Source organism: Linepithema humile, chromosome 6 (genome assembly GCF_040581485.1).
Source record: "Linepithema humile isolate Giens D197 chromosome 6, Lhum_UNIL_v1.0, whole genome shotgun sequence".
In the NCBI taxonomy this organism is placed as follows: Eukaryota; Metazoa; Arthropoda; class Insecta; order Hymenoptera; family Formicidae; genus Linepithema; species Linepithema humile.
In genome coordinates this window covers 16243590-16264375 of record NC_090133.1, presented here as the reverse complement: position 1 = coordinate 16264375, position 20786 = coordinate 16243590, and the positions used below count along the sequence as shown (strand labels likewise).

Sequence of the window (20786 nt, the reverse complement as noted above, 5' to 3'; positions counted from 1 at the left end):
TGAAACCCGGAAACTTAGTTGCGCACCTAGTATATTTAATTTGGGTGTGTGTGTGTGTGTGTGTGTGTGTGTGTTAAAAAGTAATTTAGTTTTGTTTCTTATTGAGAACGTTTGTTCCAATTCTGCTTCAAATGGCGATAATCTATTTATTTGAATTATTACAAAATACTGCATTTATAAATGCAATTAACTTTATCGATTGCAAATCTCTGTAATTGCCAAAAAATTACGAGATACAATTTTATTTTATTTTATTTTACAACAGCAATATATATGTATATTGTACCGTGCTGCCGCGTGGTATTGAAAGTTGGCACGCGCACTAGTCGTGCGATATTGATTTGCCTCAACATTGTCTTCGTAGAATTGCATATAAAAGCGTACAAATGCAGGCGTGCTGTAACAAGCAACCCAATTAATATCGATCTACTTATCTTTAATTCAGTCACAATATCTCAACTCGTATTTCAAATTTCTTGTGAAAAATATATTAATGTCTAATTGTATTTTTCTTAATATTATTCAACCTTTACGTAATAAGAGCGCCCAAATATTTTCAATAAATTCTAGGGAAAATTTCAGGAAAGATTAAAGCATATCGAGCATTTTGGCATGCAATATTTTAAGAGAGGAATTATACCACGTTCCTTTTACAACGTGAACGTAGATCCAACGATGTGCATTACAACATGACAACGATTTGAAATAATTTTTTGTGCAACAAAAGCCTCGTTACTTACGTATTAATCCATTCTTTCCGGGAAGCTCCAGGTAAATGCAATGAAAAAGCAGTGCGCGGCAGCCAAGTTTTGCTCCAAGAAAGAGCCCTTTTAAAATTCACCCTTTATTTTTGCAACACACGCGATGCGCGTAATAATACAGCATTGTTGCTTTGCTCTATTTTTTTCTTTTCCACGTGGTTTACCAACTATCAATCATGCTGCCTTACACAAATTCGCACTACTGTAACGTTTCGCACATTCATTGCATACGAGCGTAATGTAATATAAAAGCAGTGAGACTGTTAGACTAAAAATATACTATTCCAAAGCAATCGTGATCAATAATATAACGCTAGCTATATACATTCCGATCTTATTATCTTCGCAATATAAAATATACAATATTTATAACTTTCCGCGAAAAGCCAAAGGTTGATAATAAAATTTACAGTTCTCTTCGAGAAACAAAATTTAAAGTTTAAACACATTTCTGGTGATTTATCTGTTCAACATTTTCAGTGCCTTTTACTCTTTCATTGCGCGCGAAAATTAAATCTCAACTTTTGTTAATGTATTAAGTGCCACCAATTATTAGAAAACTAAAAATCACAAATCTTGAATATATTAAATTGATTTTTTTTTTTTTTTATTATAAACTATTAAAAGTGTCATTTTTCAATTATTCTTGCCCCACGCGTAACTAATGAAGATGTGCACGCACATACGTGCAGGCGCACCGCAACTCAGCTCCGCCGTGTCTGTTGGTGCATAATGCACGCGTCGCTACATCCGAGTGTCGTTCGCGTGGTGCACCTACATACGTGCTTCGGCAGAAGCGAGTGTCCTAGCTAAGGAGCAAGGATATGTCCCCGTCCGCTGCATGCGCCGCTAAATATAGCCGGTTAAATAATACATCTTCTGATTCATATCGCCAGCAGCAGAGATATAAAATAACTTTTTTGAAACGATCGAATGTAATTTTTAGTTGCGATATATTAAATTGTCTTTGAAATTATCGACAAAGGAAATAAGAATGTATATGAACGTATTGCTTAGATAATTTGTATAATCGCATATTTTTTTAATTATAGATGTGCACGGGTTTATTAATGGTGTTCGGCGCATTTTTATTCGACGAACGAATTTTTTTGTAACATTTAAAGAACATGTCTTTTTATTTGCGTAATTAATTGTATGATTCAACTGATTTATGTCCACAAAAAAGGAAAGGTATTTCAATATACACGATTCTTCGATTCTTTTTAATGAGCATTGAATATCATTAATGCATATAATTTCACATATAGTGTCTCTAATTTTTACATTTTTATATCTTTTAATCAATACTCCGTTTTTTCAATTAAAATTCTATGAGAAAATCAGACATATTCCTTGAATCTAATTAATATTCTATGAATCTCATAATTTTATTTGGTGCAGCTTTGTAAGTATTAAGAGGAAGAATACACGGTTTCTTTAAAACATCAACGAATATTCGGCGTCTCTTTCTTTTCTCCTCTTCCTCGTCTCTTTTACGACACGCAGCGGTACGCACGACGTTCGTACGCGAATCACGGCGTTTAAGACGTCTAAAATTCAGAAATGTCTCCGTCAAGAGAGGGATTTGCCGTAGCCGGTGCCGGCGTAGAGGGAAACGAGTTATAAAAGTGTATATTTCCCTGGCGAATAGTGCGCGCCACGGTCCTCTTCGACTTTCCGTCCGCTTGAAAAATCCGACGGCGTCGTGCGACTTGAGCCGAAATTAACGACCGCCCTCGCTGTCACGTTACAAGAATAAAGCGATTTGATATTTTTTAACCATGTTACAATGCACTTCGGCAAACGCGTCCTTCGAAAAAGATTGTCGATAATACAAATTTTCTTCAGAATTAAAGAGATCTTGCGATCTTTTTACAATTAAATTGATGCGTATTGCGCCGTAACATGTTAAATGCGAAAACTGCTATGAGCTTTTCGGATTTATGTATTAATTTAAAAAGTTTATTACAGCTGAAAGTAAAAATATATTAATAATGCTTCCATTTACTGTCTGGCATGCGTGTATAATAATAATTAGTGACGATAACAATAACAAGTTGCGTTGATGAAGCGTTACATCACATTTTTTGTCGCGCAGGAACACGCGAGCAAATAAAGGTATGCTTTATAGGAAAAGAAATAAGTGGAGGAGTGAAAAGTATAAAATGGGTCTCAGGATGCTTCGGCAAAATTGACAACATTAATGAAATGATTAAACGAGCGAGGAGCAAAGTTTCCTTCTCCTTGCGCGGTTCTCTTATAAGGTCAAAAAGGAATGGACAGATTGCGTCTGCTCTCGAGCCTCGATATGTGACATATGATCTGCGCCGCGCTGCACACATACGCGACTCTCACATATACATATCTTCCAATACGCGCGGCCGTCCACCGTGCTGTACGCGCGCGTCCACTATACAGCGGAGGGATGACAGAGCGGCGAGATAGTAAGTCTACGGGGGTGAAACGAGCGGCCGAGTATATAAGAGAAAGGGTGGGAAATAAACGAAGAGAGGAAGAAGTGGATGAAGGAGGAGGAGGAGGAGGAGGAGGAGGAGGAAAACGAGGCAATCGTAGAGAGAGCATGAGAGAAGGAAGAGAGCATACGGGAAAAGACTCGCATAACGATCCCGTTTAAGAATCCACTCCCCACCCCTCTTCCGCCTCTCGCCACTCATCTTTTTCCTTTTTTCCCTCCTTCCGCTCCTAGCCGGGTGAGATAGCGGGCAGCGCAGGGTTTCCCCGGCACCCACTTCGTCCGACAACCCTCCCTGTCGCCCTTCCCGCGCTACCCCCACCCCTTTCCGTCAAAGGACAGCATTTGCAAAACTCCGGCGTGTATAATAATTATTATTATCCACGGTGCCTCTCACTCCACCTTCCTCCGTCATCCGTCTCTCCCTCCCTCTCTCTCTCTCTTTCCCTCTGTTGGCGTCTCTCATCCGTCCGCGCCCCCCTTTCCACGGCCGCGCAGTGGCGTGGTCTCCCCTCCAGCCACCCGTGGACAGGGTGGTCCGTGGTCCACGCCTACCCAGCATCCCTAGCTTCGAGTGACGTTCGTTTGCCTCCCCCTCCGCGTCCTCCCCTTTCTATCCCGCGACACCTACCCCCTCGGCTCTCGCGGACTCACACCCGTGTTCTCTATCAACGAAGAGAGACCGGCAGAAGCGGAGAGAGAAAGTAGAGAGAGAGAGAGAGAGTGAGAGGGAGAGAGGGGGGAGGGAGGGAGGGAGGGAAAGGACAGCTAACGAGACGCCGCACCGGTACGGGGAATGCTAAATACACGTCAACCCCCTCTTCCTCTTTTTTCTCTCTCTCTCTCTCTCTCGTTCTCACTTTTCTCCCCTTTCCTCCCCTCACGTCGGTTCGCCGATCGGTCCATGTATCTCTCAGTGTCTCCCTCTCTTTCTCCCTCTCTCTGTCTCTTTCACTTTCTCTCTTTCGCGTACCGCGACATCCCCACCCCCGCCGTACGAAACTCCGCCGCGACGGGGGTTCCCGCGAGATAAATTCGCCCCCTCCGCACTGCCTACCCGCTTTCTCGCTGAACCGAGTCGACCAGCCGGCGGAGGCGGCCGACATCCGCCGAAGAACTCCACTTACATTGTCACTACGAGAGCGCACACGTCGCGCGAAGCATGTCGTTCTTGTTACGCGCGTCTGTGTGAGTGCTTTGATGTAGTACAGTTTGCCTCTGTATGCGTGTTTCACGTCTGCCATTTCTCTGTCTCTGTGTGTACGTGTACGCGCGCGTGGGGTTAACGTCGATTGTATAATCGTGGCGGGAGAGAAAAAGGCACGAGGGAAGATGAGGCGCAATGATATCAGAGCGAAGGATCCTCAGCTTCTTTCCTGCGCGCTTTCCTTTTACGTCCTTTCACCTAACTGGTATTTTTGTCCATGACATCGTCAGCTAACTGCCGCGAGTGCTCCGTACATTGCCCTTTCGCCTTTGCATCAGCCTCGCTTACCGTATTTAGCGTTAAGCTCAAACACGTGAAACCTGTTTCCGGAATTTTTTTTATTTTTTTTATTTTTTTAAATATTTTATTTCGCTCTTAGCAGAGAGAACTTTTATCAGCTATTATTTACTGAGCAATAAAGATACAAGATCACCGAGTAGTACCTCGTATTTTCACGATGCCAGAATAATTTCCATTTCTTTGCTTTTTAATTAAAAAAAAAATTTGTTTCTGGCGTGTTAGTCTTTAAGGGGAATTTTTTGAGAAACAACTTTTGGGTAATTTCTATGCATTCGACGATGGTCAATGATCTATAAAATTTTCCGCGTTTCGCTGATTCCTTTGCTTTCTCCGACTCGAAATACATATTTCACGCTGGCGGACATTGATTGAGTGCACGTAAGGAAAGTAATATCGCGAGAATTTACTGGCATCAAGTTTCGTTCAGTATGAAATACAGCAGGAAGAAACCAGTTTTCTCTTTTCTTTAACATTGTCCCATCGTCGAATTCATAATTATCTAATTACCGTTCAGTAATCAAAAAAACTTATTAGGATTTCGAATAAAACCTTAATTATTTAAAAAAACCGTGAAAGCAAGAGTACAACAAAAGATCGCAAGGTACATTTTTATCAATTCTCGTTCGTCAAAAAAATCAATGACTCCAACGTCTTGAAGCTACATCTTGTCTGACTGTAGAAAGAATTTGAACGTATCGGAGGAACCGATGAGAGAATTGACATCGGGGGAAAAAAGGGGAAGTAAGAGAGAAAGGTCAGGACGCGGCTCGTTGCACGTTCAGTGCGACGACAAACGAAGGCAAAGATGACTGGTCGAATTCCTTAAGTGTTGCCCCAATCAGATCCCATGTCACTCGGTTCATTAATCCATTCAGTGGATGAACTTTGAAAAGTTCCCATCCCGCACCATATTACAGAATTACATTTCGTTCGCGCGCTTAATGACGTGAATGCGTAATGGTCCGTTCGAATCGCGGTGCACTCTCGAGCGTGACGAGATCCAATCGAGTTATCATCGTGCACTATATACACACATATATATATATATATGTATATATATATATATATATTTATACCACTCGTAACCCTTTAAGACGCGAAATTCTAACGCGCAATCTTCGACGTGATTTCTGATGCATTCAAATACATGTGATAACTATGTACACATTTGTCCGATGAAAATATGATTTACAAGTCTCATACACGCTGCTTTGCGTTGTTAATCGTGGGAATTTAGAATGCGTCTCATTCGCGAGAAGGACTTTAAAAAGACCTCAAATTTATTTTATGCAAATTATCAGCTTCTTAAATTTCTATTAATTATGGCGCGCGTTAATAAAGAATTAACAGTCGAATCCTTTCGTAAGCAGATTGCATATTTTTCGTTTGTTCTGCGATTAAACTAAAATGTATGCTAAATGAGTAATTAACGGAGTATAAAATTTTATCGTTTTCATAATTCTTTGCTTCTTGAAAAACATACACTGTGTTTGAAAGAGCAGCATTTTTCGTATTAAATTTATCTCAATAATCTGAAAAAAAAAAAAATTACATCTAGTCATCTAATTATTATTGTCAATAATCAGCCCGCATCTCCATACTATCGTAAATAGATAGCACGTCGTGTAAATGCATTTTCTTCTCAGATTTATTGACATGAATTTAATACCGCTCGCGCAATATCCGGCGAGGATTCGCGCGTTAAGAGAGAAAACCGCATTGAGAACGAAGAGGAGCCAACCCCGTGACCGCGCAATGCCAATTCTGCGCGATCGCCCGTCCGCTCGGCCGAAGATTTGCAAACAATGGCGCCGTAGCGCGCGGCGCGTTTTTTTTTCGATGCTGGCTCGATACGCATCGCATTTACATATTATTGCTATTATTAGGTAAACGATCCTCTCCGTCGAGCGTCTCTTTAACACTACTTGTTTGCTCGCTCGCTCTTGCTCGCCCTCTGGGCTATTTTACGACCGTGAGGCTTCCGCGCGAACGAGAGGGCCCTCTCTCCCCGCACTCCGATAAAAACTCTCTCTCTCTCTCTCTCTCTCTCTCTCTTCCTCCGACAGTATCACCGGCTCGGCGACAAAAATTGAAGCACCACCCGGGCATCCCGAGAGTGGGTGGCTGAAATTGTAAATAATCGTCCTGCGGGACGATCCTTATCGGTCGTACACGGCGCTATCCTATCCTCGCCGCTGGCGAATAGGCTATCAATGTCTGTGGGATCCGTATCATTTCCTAAACCGATTTTACCATCAACGTTACGTGGATAAACGTGGATAGATTGCGCGTTTCGAATACTAATGAGCGAAAAATTCATAATTGTTATTTTTGAGCAACTATATCAGTTTTCTCGAATCCGATAATAAAGCTTTTTCATAAAAACATTTCATAGAACATTGATCGATCGATCTTCTGCCGACGACACTTTGAAAATAAAAATAGAATTAAGAATTGAAGAAGGAAATAAATTGTGGAATTAAATCAATTACATTAATGTCAAATTTAACTTGTTGCGTATCTAACGAATGAGAGTAGAAATTCTAATTTATTTTTTTTTATTCGCAATTCATAGAGAAATTTTCTTACAAGCTTCCGACATTGATTGAGACTGGCGTGATTGAATCTCGGCCGTTTTGTGCCTCCAGATATAATTGCTCCGCGTTTTCCGATTAATTCTTTTGAAGACCGGATGCGGCTGCGTAGCTAGACCGCGTGACGCCGGGCCTAAATTAAAGCTGCGCTTTTACAGGCCGAGCGAGACAAAAGGGACCGTGGTGATCCGATAAAACAGAACGTGCAAGATAAAGCTCAACAGATAGACTGAGAGAGGAAAGGCCGAAGAGGGGGGGGGAGGGGGGGGGAACACGGGAGGAAGTTCGGAATCACGGTCAACTGAAAGAGAGGGAAGAAAGACGGAGAAACGAGGAGGGAGAGGGCTGTATGTGAGCGGGGTATGCGCATACAATGGGCGCACCCAGGGGGTGGGGGGGGGGGGAGAAGAGGAACCGGCGGAGCAAAAGCGGCGAATTAATTGTCGCTCGCGCCGCCGACGAAGCCGTTGCGATCCGCGGCCGATTTGTGGACCCACGCGTATATATCACCGCGGCCACACGCACGCGTGTGCGTGACGGAGCTCCCTCCCTGCTGTCTTCCTCTCTCTCTCTGTTTCTCCTTTTCTCCTCCCTTCTCTCGTTCTCCCTACTTTTCTCCCTTTTCCGTTCGGAGGCTTGCGACGGAGGCTGCAACGACGTACCGAGGTGGTGGTGCTAGTGGCTGACAATGGAAACAAGTCCAGAAAAGGAGAGAATACATATACAAAAAAGAATGACAGAGAATAAAGAGGGCGGGAGAGAGAGAGAGAGAAAGATTGGAAAGGGGGGGAGATAAGGAAGAGAAAAATGAGTTGAGAAATTAGGAATGAGAGAGCGAGAAAGAACATATGCGACATACAAAGGTGAATTTTGAGGACGGGAAGGTAGGAGAGACATGAAGGGGGGGGGGGGAGAAGGATGACTTAAGGATCCGCAGAAAGAGGGAACAAGGTAGAGAAGTCGAACGATACTACGAACAATGCGCCAACCGGGTCCGCGCGTCCTCTCCCTCTTTTTTTTTCCTTCCTCGTCTCTGTTCTTCACGCCACGTTCTCTCGTCCTTCTTCCCTCTCTTTCTTGTTCTTGTTTATTATTCAATGGGACCAGAAGGTGCTCGTTAATTGATGGCACCGGCCGTAGCCGAGCGGCGCGGAAGAAGGAAAGGGAAGAGCGACGAGGAAAAGAAAGAAAGAGAAAAGGAAGAAGAAATCGGAATCGGACGAGAAATACGGGCGGGAGGGAAGGGAGGCAAGCTTCTCCGGACTACCATCGCCTTATTTATAACGCCGGGATAACCGAATTCACAATCAAAATCCTGCGTTTCACGGCATTGATGGATCGCCGTACAGCCGCGCGCAACGTCGCGACGTCTCCGGTGTGTTTTCAAATGAATCCGTCCCCTTTTTCCTCGCGATGTCTTCCGCGTGTAGCGTAAGAAAAGCTATAGAACGGAGTGAAAACCAACCATCATCCAACCAACTTCTCGTCTCTTCTCTCTGCCTTTCTATTACTTTCTTTCTCTCTTTGGTAACATCGATGAATTCTGCCGGGCAACTTGCTCTGTCGCGGAGATGCCTCGAGGATTCGATTTCTATATGCAGGTGCTCCTTCGATCGATCGATTGCGAAGAACCGCAAAAGCGAAGCCTGTCCCGATGCTCTGTACGTAAAATGCAAAAGAACATAAGTCCAAAAAAAGTTTGTAATATAAATATGAACTTAATATGTAAGATCGAAGTGCGCCGAACTGTAAATGCAAAGTGCAATTATGTATTGGAACGACAGAGAAGAAATTACTGAGAAACAAATTGATTAATGAATTTTTTATTATTTATTTTTTAAAAGAAGAAATTTTAGGAGGCATAATTCTAATATTTTAAAATATACATTACGTAGTCTTAAAAATGTGACGTAGTCTTAAAAATGTGACGTAGTTTTAAAAATTTGTTGACATAAATTCTCGTTGCTTCAATAAATTTTTATCCCAAAAAGTACAAACTTTATATGTCGCGTTACAGCAATTTTTTTCTTTTACGTAAACTTTCGTTGTTAATACAATTATTGGCTTTTGAATAATCATACACTCACCCGAAAAAAAAGCGGTACACTGAAAATGTGGGAAAAATTCATCAAATTTCAACTGACGATAACTTCGTAAATAATAAAGATAGAAAGTTCTATAAAATATGGAAATGAAGCTAAAAATCTCTACTTTAAGAATCAATTTATTTCAATGTTGCAAAATAAATTTATTGAAAATGGCGGATGACAAAGCGCGAGCATGCAAAATTGAAAAATAATGGTTCGAGTTTGCGACGGTGCACGGTATAAACAAAAAATTGTAGCTTATTGGCGAAAAATCATCGTATCAAGATGCATAAAAAAGCATTTTAAAGAGGAGACTCTGTACTTTCGTACGCTTTTGATCCCAATAAGCTACAATTTTTTGTTTATACCGTGCACCGTCGCAAACTCGAACCATTATTTTTCAATTTTGCATGCTCGCGCTTTGTCATCCGCCATTTTCAATAAATTTATTTTGCAACATTGAAATAAATTGATTCTTAAAGTAGAGATTTTTAGCTTCATTTCCATATTTTATAGAACTTTCTATCTTTATTATTTACGAAGTTATCGTTAGTTGAAATTTGATGAATTTTTCCCACATTTTCAGTGTACCGCTTTTTTTTCGGGTGAGTGTATATTTCCGTCAGAATTACTTTATTCTATGCAAAACTTACATTATTGGTATTAATGTGCCTTACTCAACAATTCTCAACCTACTTTCTTCGATTTCTCGAATATGAATATGTTTTTTTCCAATGTGTTGTGCGACAGAATGTAAACGGGGACACGCGCAGATACCCGATGATTATGCGCCTCATAACGAACCTAATTAAGTCCGAACTTCGAGCTCGTAAAGTTTCATGGCGAAATAAAGATACATTATCGATCAGTAATATGCAGTAAAAATAATGATTGCTTAATGATACGCTAAAAGCGCAGCCTTCATCAATCGGCGAGCCTAAAGCGAAACCAGCTGAACTTTTTGTTCAAGCATTTTTCAACACGTGTGTGAAGAATAATTTTCATACATTCAACTCTAATAACAATTATTTTAGTATAATTTTTAGCTCATTATCTTACCGTATCTTTATTAATACTTATCAGTCTTTCAATCTTTATATAATATCATATTTTTCATATAAATATATATAGTTAAAAATTTGAAAATGTAATTATAAGTACAAATTATTGTTCAAAATTGAAAGAATATTTTTTTATTATACATGTGGATATATTATTTTATAAGACACTCCACTTCTGTCCGAGCTGTCTTGTAACGAAAATTATTTGCAGGTTGCTGGGCCGCGGCTCCATGCACGTATTCTCCAGCGAGCAATTTCAAAAGCTAATGGACGCAAGCGGCTTCACCGGCCCCTGGCATTCCTTGGTGGACCTCGGGGCAGGTGATGGCGCAACCACCGCCCACGTGGCGCATCTCTTCGAGAAGGTGTACGCCACGGATATCTCACCCCCCATGAGATGGGCTCTTGCGAAGAGAAAATTCACGTATGTAAATTCCCTCAAGCAACGGTGAATTTTTTATCTTTCACGATCTAATTTGTTAAATATATTGTTGTTGTTTGATTGTAAGAAAACACTATCAAAGTTTAGAATTAAATTAAAAATATCGTGTTTGTTGTACACAAATCTTTTATTACAATAATGACGATAAATTGTTTCGATAAAAAGTCGATGTGTAATCGTAATAAAAATTCCTTTTTTTTCTTATTTGTTATGATTTTATTTCTAACTTTAAAACTCCTAAAATTAATTTTTTAGCACATTATTTCAGTCATCCGTTTACTTTTTAAAAACTAATACCGAAACTGGTTTTACAAGACTTATAAAAAAAATTTATATATAAAACATGACATATAATTTAATTCCTCTAAAACTTCGACGACGTTTTTGAGAAACCCAAATAATAAAATATATGCTTTCGAAATCAAAGATTATTATTATGTATGCAAAGATTGTCCGATCTGAATATTCCGAGAAGAATCCCCACTGACTTGGCGGGAATTTTTCAACTACAAAGCTCCCTTGTGAACGTGGAGTCGCATATGCAAGAACGTGAAACAGATTACATTCTTCGAATCGAATACGAACGGCCAAAGGTGGGCGGTGGAATCCCCGCTCCTTGAACGTGTATTTGCATTTTCTCGTAACGGCGACACATACTCGGTAGATTCACGCGGCGGGTATTTTATCTTCATCACAGTTAAAAATGCCACGTTTTTCAATTCTCTTTAATAGTTTCAATTCTGAGAAACTTATTAAAATCTCTGCATCGTCTGTATCTATTTTTATCATTGAATGAGATCCTTGAATCGCTACATCTTCAGTTAATGAACTTTCTAATGGGCTTGCAATCAATTTTCTTATCGAAATTGATTTTTTTCTATGCAAAAATATAATTGACAAAAGAATTAGTGTATTCAATTTACGCGACGTAATTAATGTGACGCAAATTCTATCAGTAAGAGATCCAATATACACAATCGCGGTCACTCGATACAGATGGATCTCCGATAATGTGAGCGCGCGCGCAATTATGTGCGTTGTTCTCGATCGAATTGCGGGGCCGTTACAAGCAGTATTATTATGGTTGTCTTAAAAACTTCATGGGTTGGGCTTCATTATAAAGTGAGATAAGATAATTGATCAGCAGGCTGCGGCCGACGACGCATAAAGCGGCACTTGTCGACGCTCGTGTCGATACATAATATCCTCCGCACGGTGCGCCACTAACAAGTTTATTGCGCCGAATTGATTGGAGTAGAAATTTACGGTGGTTTTACACCCGGAGCGGAGCGGGCATCACCATCTGGGTGTTGCCGAGTCGCCTCTCGGCGTGGGTCACCACTCGAATTTTAAATGAGCATCCGCAGGGTGCGATGGACTCGTAACGTTTTATAGAATCCGAGCCATCTCCGAGCACCCTCCGGCTACTTTGCGTAAAATTAACAAGGGATTAAAGTTATCAATTTGCACGCCCGAGTAGTTGCAAAATAATTAGTTATTTTGTCCGAGAAAATGTTCAACTTTTGACAGAACAACTTGTAATATTTTTGAAAAAATTCTTAATTTTTTTGTACAATAGCCACTAGAGAGCAATCGGAAAAAAGATTAGCTAAGTTCGCGGAAAGATCACAAAACTGAAGTAGAATTTTATGTGCATGTTAATAAAAAATTTGCAATAAGAACCAATTTTGAATTTTATTGGCATCAGTGAGTAGCAAGGAATTTTCTCACTTGACTCTATCATCAAATAATTTACATTTCTCTTTTTAGGAGTAAACTTTATTTAAATAAAAATAAGATATAAGCGTATATGCTACGTGAAATATGCTAGAATTATACAAAATATAAACATTTTCTAAAGTACACAAAATCTCTTACAGGGTACTGAACGTGGAGAGATGGCACCTGGAAGCCGGTCCTTTCAATGTCATCCTCTGCCTGAATCTTCTCGATCGCTGCGACCGTCCAAACACCCTGTTGAGACTACTGAGAAACTCGCTGGCACCCGGCGGCAGACTGGTGGTCGCCTTGGTGCTACCGTTCAGCCCCTACGTCGAGGTTGGCGAGAGAGGTAACCACAAGCCGTCGGAGTACCTGCCGGTGCGAGGAAGCGGGCTCGAGGCACAGATAGCCGGACTGATCGACCGTGTTTTCACTCCGCTGGGTTTACGATGCCTCGTCTGGAGCAAATTGCCGTACCTCTGCGAGGGCGATCTAGGACAATCGTACTACTTCCTGGACGACGTGATTTTCGTGCTGGAGACGCAACCAATTAGTACACGATCCTGCGAATTCACGATGGACGACAACGGTGTTTCGTTGCGAAGGGACTTTTGAGATAGCCGTGCGGGCTCTGTGTACAGGAGTGGAAAGAGTTGGAGGGGGAGAGAACGACACAAGGCGAGTTTCTCACACTTGTAAAAACTTTAATAATTGCTGTCATGAGTTAGAATTATGCGAGAATACAGAAGAGCAATACTGGCAAGCGACGACGAGCTTAACGTGCAGACACAGCGGTTAGCGTTTGGTGTACGAATATCGATTAGCGATCCGAGTTTAAAAAGGGAACGACGGATCAACAATAGTGCACATTTTACAATCATTTATCATGTGACTGTCGAATGCGGTGCGGGAAGGGTCTCTATGGTATAGATATGGTGTGATAAAATATTGAGATTCGGAAACGAAAGCAGTACTTTTTTCTTTCTCCTTTCCACATACATGGTCTGTCTTAAAAGTAATGAGACTATTTTTGGCGGGCCAGTCAGAAGGGTCGGGGGATGAATCTATTGGACAGAGCAGTTGATAAGGGATGTCAGGTATATAGTCTGACCCAACCTGAGTTGCCTCCGAGCCGTTTGAACATTCAGATCGCCAGCAAAGCGTGATGTTTTAGTGTCGCGTCACGGTTAAAAATGCAGCGCAGTTTGAAGCAGCGGTACGCGATAAAATTTTGCGTCAAACTCGGTAAATACGCTTGAAATGTTAAGACAAGCCTATGGGGACGAGACTTTGTCGAAAGCACAAGTGTGCAAATGGCACAAGGCGTTCAAAGAAGGAAGAGAAGACGCGAAGGACGAACAACGCTCAGGGCGTCCATCAACGTCCAGAACTGCCAATGTGACTCAAATGAAGTCTGTTTTGAACTCTGACCGACGTTTGAGTGCGAGGTTAATCGCAGATAAGGTGGGACTGCCGAAATCGGATGTGTATTGTATCATTTCGGAAGATTTGAACATACGAAAACCTGGTTTCTCCACCACTACAACGCGCCAAGTCACTCATCGCTTCAAGTGAGGGAATTTTTGGCCAAGAAAAATGTGGCAACGCTTCCCCACCCACCGTACAGTCCGGACCTGGTCCCGACCGACTTTTTTTTGTTCCCGAAATTCAAATTCGGCCTGAAAGGACACCATTTTGGGACAATTGAAAAAGTCCAAGCAGCCGCGGCAAGTGCTCTGAAAGGCATTTCAAATCAATCCCTGCGCTGCTACAAAGAATGGCAGCAATGCTGCAACCGCTGTATTGACGCTCAAGGATCCTACTTTGAAAAATATTAAGTTTATTTGAACTTATTTTTAATAAAACGATTAATCCAGAATTAGTCTCATTACTTTTGGGACAGACCATGTATGCCTTACTCCGTTTCAAGAATGTTTTTGTTTTTTCTACAGAATCAAATATCCGAATAATTTTTTAAATTGATTAACATTATAATAAACGGCGTTCAAAGAAGTGATACATCGACCGTGATAACTGCGGCGGCAAAATTAGCTGTTACGAAATAAGTGACAGAAAATCTTTCAGGTTTCGACGACGATGATTTAATGTAGAACACAATAAAACATATAAAATACGAAACATAAAACATTAATGAAATGTGTAGCAAATGTAAAACGGAAAATAAATTTACTGCAGCACTGCAACTTTCGCTTTGCAAAACATAAACGCACAGACCTCCTCGTCACATACTTTGAGCAATTGCACGATTGTGTTCAAATGATTAGCAGAGGCTATAAAGATAGACCATAGATTTATCTCGAACGCAACCAATGTTTCGTGTATTTCGACATTCTATCTTATCTATGTCGAATCCACTCTTCCATTCGAGATTCTACTTCCGCGCTCCCTTTTCCACATTTGGCATAAGTTGCAGCGACTTAGTCATGGATATGCTTAATTGCGTCGGTCACACACAACCGACGACGGTAAGACAAACGGCGACGCGTTTGTCTCTTGTTTCTTTTTACGCAATAATAACTACCGTAAGAGAAATAAGTCCATCTAGTTGTTGGAAATATACTTTGGTGTGCAACAAGTTATCGTCGAATTATGAATCATATTGCAGCAACCTCTTTGTCAATATATATATATATATATATGTATGTATGTCAACAAAAACGCAGTCTATAGAAGCCGGATCTGCGTTCGTTTAAACAATCATTATCCGTGAAAAACAAAATAAAGAATCAGTGTCAAGAATTATTCTCCAGGCTTGTTAATTGCCATCGTATCTCTGCATGCACGATGTTTCTGAATGCAAAACAGATACAAAATAAAAAAAAACAGAAGAAGCAGAGTCAAAAAAAAATTAATAGTTTGCGAAAAAAAGGAATAGAACGAAAAGAAATTAATTAAATTGCACGGTTTTTCAGATCCGACTCCTAAAATGGTAATCGATCGGCACATTCGCTGCATACGTATAGTAAATATAACAGATACATGTATAGAAAGACATCTCCAACACGCATTCATATAAAATTTTGCTATTTGATAGCCAAAACTCCGCATTCTCTCAATGATACACACACACGCAGTCCACAAAACACAGTCCACAGGCATTCGTATGTACCGCGCACTACTTTGTGTATTCGCGGCACCGTACGGCATTTTATCGCTTCTTTACATTCAGAGACCAATGCCTGTAACTTTACATTATCGAGAAAGAAGGAAACATTTTACCATATCGCTTATATGCGTATATAACAATCGAGCAAGGGAAACGATTTTTACCCCTGCAACTGACGATATGCCGTTTTTTTTTTTTTTTATTTTTTTTTATTTTTACGCCGAGGCACAGCGATTGATCGAAATCACAAACGCAGTCCCCCTATTCGCAGTTTCTCCCGCAAGAATAAAAACGTTTCTGCGCAATATAATACTTAGTGCACGGTGAAAAGTCTTTGAGCGTCAGTGCAAATCACATCCTCTTAAGAATCCTCTAATGACGTAACGATTTCGTTCCATTTTCCTTTACTAGATATATTTATATTTATATATTAAGAAATAATTTGTTTCTTAAAAAATACCTATGAATTGACCAATGACTTTTTTTTACGTGCACACCGCATATCACTGCCCATGGAGCTTACAAAGTGTATCGCGAATCTTTTTAACATTCGTAACGCGTGCTCGATTGGCGAACAGTACTAGAAGTAACAATAGATATATGCTCATCTTATCCTTAAAAATAAATAATAACGAATACATATACCTTTTCTTTTTTTTCTTCTTTTTGGAGAAAATATATACATAAATCGAAACACCGCAATTTTTTTTCGCTAGTTGAATAACTCCCTATGTTAATTCAAAGTTAAACAATATATTATATCTAACAAACAGCTAAAAACATATAAAAACAAAATAACACCAATAATAAGGGAAACTGCTATCCCATCCTTTACGCACCTATATCGCAAACGTTAAACATTGATTAGTAGCAAAAAGCTTTTGTACCAGGCCAAATTTAGTCTTTGCTTCTCATTTCGACTTAAGTTTTACACGCTTATGTAACAGCTTTATACACAGTATATAAAAAAGCCCTACATTATACATATTATTAATCAGGTAATCAGATTGGAACACAAGCGGCAAAATTGTTAAATCGACACAGTAAAAATATAAATGCTGTTCGTACCACGCATCATGATAATGATTCACGCCGCAGCTTAATCGCTCGGCATCCGAGAAACGCGGGATATTAGTCGATATATTATTCGCCGAATATATAAGCTCCATAGGCAGCTTGAGAGCAATTACAATTACAAAATCACGTTACAGCGATGAAATAAAGCTAGTAAGAATCCCTAAGATGACGCGATGTGAGTTTAGTCCTACATATAAATTTTTTTTCTCGCTACCCACGTTTATCACAGTCCACGCATGACTCATTTTGTCTCTTAGTATTTGAAGTCCTAAATGCCAACAACTTTTTTTTTGAGCAATCCATCGGGTTGTTTAAATACGAAACACCCAGCTAATCAATAAACATCTTGTGACTAGAACATCATAGAGCGTAAAAAGACGAACTTGGTCTGTCGCGAGTAAAGCGAAGACGACGCTCAGTCTAGCTTACGCTGCTCGCACAATTCTTCCATCGCACCAGCTTTTCTGTTATAAAAGAACATGTGATATTTAATTAAAAGATAAAACTAAAGGGAGTGTTATGCAAAATGTGACAGTGTTATGTGAAAACACTCACAACGTTGACAAGTAAGGAGTGCCGGTGTGATCTAATCGGTGTTTATCTTCGTTTTTCCAACTCGAGACTGGTATATGCGGAGGCGGCAAAAAACTTCTCAACGATTGTACCAGCTGTATTGTGTCAACCAATGCTGCAATATGAAGCAAGCAGAGTTAAAATCTCTGTAAACTATTTTGATAAAATCAATCTATATAAATTCGTGTCGCGATGCAATAAATACAAAAGAAAACAATTTGTGGCTTGAAAATAGAAATTAAGATATTCTTATTACTTTTTTGCAGAGCCTCGGATTGTTTGCCATACGGCTTGCACATTGCCGGCCGTACACAGGCTTTCATCCTCGCCATGTTCTTCATCACTTCTGCAAAAGCACGCACAATCTTCTCTTGACCACCTAACAGCAGTAAAGTAAATAAATCAATACATCTCACGATAATTTTAACGTTGAAAAAATATGCTCGACACAAATGCGTACTGATTCTCACCTTCCGAATTTGCAGATGACGACCGAGATCCCTTTTCATTGTCTAAAGACCATGCGCCGTTGTGCAGCGCCAACAGATCCTTATTGGCGTTCCCTAATCCTTGTAAGTTTCCTAAACCGAGTCCAGTGAGATTGTCCAAGTTGTCGAGATTGGTGCGTAGAAAGTCCGTCAACTTGTGATCGGAAATTGGTATATTAGGTATTAGAGATTCGTAATGCTGCTTGCCGGATGCCACTTTCTTCTCTTGCGATACAGGCCGATGCGGAATATTTAATGATGGACGGCTTGGAGGACGTTGAAGATTCATTTGGTTGCCAGCACCTCTCATTTCCGGTAGATCAGCCGCCGATCCTCCTCCCATATGTGTATTTGGATTAGCACTGCTTAGTGTCTACGAATACAACATACGATAAAATGTAAGATGAGTAAGAAAAACTTAGTTATGTCAGTTTATACAGTAATAATAAGCAAAAGGCAGCAAGTGCGCACATAAAACTTTACTCACCGCCTGGAAATCTGTGCTATGAGGAAACCCGGTGCGCAGAAGAGATGCAGTTGCTTCGTTTTCTTGGATGTAGGTCGGCGCCATGTGACCCATCTTCTGAGTGAGTTCCAGCTGATTTTTGTAATAACGACACGCAGGATTGGGGCAGTTCTGCACAACTTCTATGATGAATTCCTTCTCCATTCCAAAGCATTCTCTTCCGATGGTGTAAGATTCCATGACTGCTCTAACTGTACCCTCCAAGCCCAAGTGTAAACCATGTGGCCCATTCATATGTTTTAACATTACAGCATTGGCAAAGTGTTCATAGGGAAGTATTATCTTTCCGTTCTCTCTCAGGACTAGTCTTCCCTGCGAATCCAATGCAACTCTGGAAGCCATCATCCTGCAAAGGAAAGGAAAGAGGAGTTGACGCTTGTGGATTGAATAGAAATAAGTTGCGTTCAATTGCAGAATAGCATTATACTTACTGCAAATAAGCAGCGCTTGGCATCATGGAGGCATCCTTGAATTCAGAAAAACATTGCAACAGCTCCATACTAGGATTCCACCCCTTATTTTGCAAATACGCTTGTAACAACATGTACATCTTCTCCGTTACGTAACCGGCGCTGCTTGGTGTAGCAGGATAACCTGATCCTCCACTTGGTGGACCCATTTCTGTTTGCATACCTTTGGCAACAATATTCTTCATAGTTTCCGCCAGGTCCATTCTGTGCATATGAATAATTGGATGCATAAATCTCTCAAATCTCAAGAAATCTCATTGTATTGTAAAAATTCATTCGGTATAAAAGAACATCATTAATTCGGATCGTCAGACATATCAGACGTACAGTATCAGTACGTACAATGAGTAAAAAAAAACAACAACACACAAATAAAGATATATTGATAGCCAGCGATCGACACGCGCCTCGATAATTTCATTCATCCATTATCACGCACGAGTCGCGAGAGAATCATAAGGCTCACGCCGATAAACGTCAGAGGGTATCATCATCGAGGACGTTGCCCCGTAGATTATCGCCGTACGTCGAGCACATACTTGACCACGACAGTCATTCGTCTCGCTGGTTGAGATTGCCGAATGCGCGGCGATGCTCGGGCGAGTCGCACCCGTCGGCATCGTCGCGGCGGTTGGCGGCGGTGGCTCCGGTGACCGTTTGCCCTCGGCCTGTCGCGAGCGACGCCGAGCATACACAGCATACGGCCATTGTTATCGCCGAGCGAGCCGAAGCGAGTCGGCGGAACCGATAAAAAAGTGCTCGGCCGCGGAGCGGAGCGTGCGAGCGAGCCACCGCCCCCCTTCCGACAACGCGCGGGGGGAACCGCCGAACGCGAACGTATATACCTCTCTCAGACGTGCACTCACCCCGGTGCCAGCGGCCACCGTTGTTGCACTCCACTCACGGCGAAGCCGGGTAGCCCTGGGAGCCCGTCCGTCGCCGCTAATCGCCGCTACTCGACATCGCCTAATTAATTAAGCCCCCGGATCACATTTGCAAATAACATAAATCGCGATAATTATTTCCGTGAGGGTCGCTTGCACGGTCCGCCGCCAGGGGCGCACCGCATTCTACGCGCTTTTCGACCGTATGCATGCTGTTTGTGTGTGTGCGTGCTGCGTGCGCGCGGTCGGGGTATGTCGTGTCCCCGCGGTTTTGTGTGTGTGTATATGCGTACACGGTCGACCTGGCTGCGCTTACGCGACGCCACTTTGCGCATTTATCAATATTACTTTTTGCAATTGATATATTACGCCGCGGCCCGGCACGGCACGCCACGGCGTACGACGAATTAGACCGGCGCCGAACGCGCCGCGTTTATTCGCGCACGCCGCGACTCCGAAAATCGCGCGCGGTCGTTGAACCTCGCGAGTAGCTCTGCGAATGTACGTCGTGTAATACGCCGGGACGAGCTTTCTTTGCATTCAAAGAAAATGCAATTGTTAGCCTTTCGGAAAGCATTTATTCCTTTTCTCTTTCTTTTTGCTGACAGATTTTTCTACAGGAACTTTTCCCCAAGTGTTCAAAATATCTTCTTCATTTATTATAATATGAAATAATACGATAATCTGCAACAAGAATCGATCAATATTTTATTATGCTATTGTGATATACATTATTTATGCCAATCAATTTGATTACCATATATTCATTAACTTGATTATCTCCCTAAGCACACAGTATGAACCTTAAATACACGGTGCCATTGTTGTGAACTCGATAATAGCCTAATATATAGTAGATACGATGAGATACGGAGCCAATCGATAAAATACCGAAATATACGAGTACTAAAATAGTTGGTCACGCGACGAACGGATGTTCGTATCTACCGCGCATGCAATTAAAAGACGACGATGGAACGATGACTGTTCGTTT

General features: G+C 41.3%; 2 protein-coding genes across 4 annotated transcripts in view; one reads left to right on the top strand and one right to left on the bottom strand.

Annotated features, from left to right (window-relative positions):
• The window catches only part of LOC105676884 (protein-L-histidine N-pros-methyltransferase), a 50247-nt gene extending 35396 nt beyond the window's left edge, over window positions 1-14851 (top strand). For both annotated transcript variants that reach the window (XM_012375097.2, XM_012375096.2), the window contains exons 3-4: window positions 10695-10907; window positions 12806-14851. In XM_012375097.2, coding sequence (XP_012230520.1) covers window positions 10695-10907; window positions 12806-13262 — 670 coding nt within the window. In that variant the 3' untranslated portion in view covers window positions 13263-14851. The remainder of the gene's footprint in view (window positions 1-10694; window positions 10908-12805) is intronic.
• Window positions 13331-19954, bottom strand: LOC105676888 (uncharacterized). 2 transcript variants are annotated; one of them, XM_067357329.1, is made up of 7 exons: window positions 19775-19954; window positions 18870-19112; window positions 18400-18784; window positions 17895-18285; window positions 17681-17803; window positions 17407-17539; window positions 13331-17315 (listed from the first exon to the last, which is right to left on the bottom strand). In XM_067357329.1, the coding sequence occupies exons 2-7, from the start codon at window positions 19109-19111 to the stop codon at window positions 17267-17269; spliced, it is 1323 nt and encodes a 440-aa protein (XP_067213430.1). In that variant the 5' UTR covers window position 19112; window positions 19775-19954; the 3' UTR covers window positions 13331-17266. The 2 variants fall into 2 exon arrangements, with proteins under 2 accessions (XP_067213430.1, XP_067213428.1); XM_067357327.1 differs by lacking the exon at window positions 19775-19954 and adding an exon at window positions 19448-19687.
• Window positions 19955-20786: the final 832 nt, after the last annotated feature.

What these genes read in the sequence shown, in the direction of transcription:
- LOC105676888 (XM_067357327.1), bottom strand. Translation starts at nt 19,608, where the DNA reads ATGCTGTGTATGCTCGGCGTCGCTCGCGACAGGCCGAGGGCAAACGGT. An exon ending in CCAAGCGCTGCTTATTTGCA is followed by an intron (nt 18,785 to 18,869) that starts GTAAGTATAATG and finishes TTTCCTTTGCAG; the next exon opens with GATGATGGCTTCCAGAGTTG. An exon ending in ATAGCACAGATTTCCAGGCG is followed by an intron (nt 18,286 to 18,399) that starts GTGAGTAAAGTT and finishes TTGTATTCGTAG; the next exon opens with ACACTAAGCAGTGCTAATCC.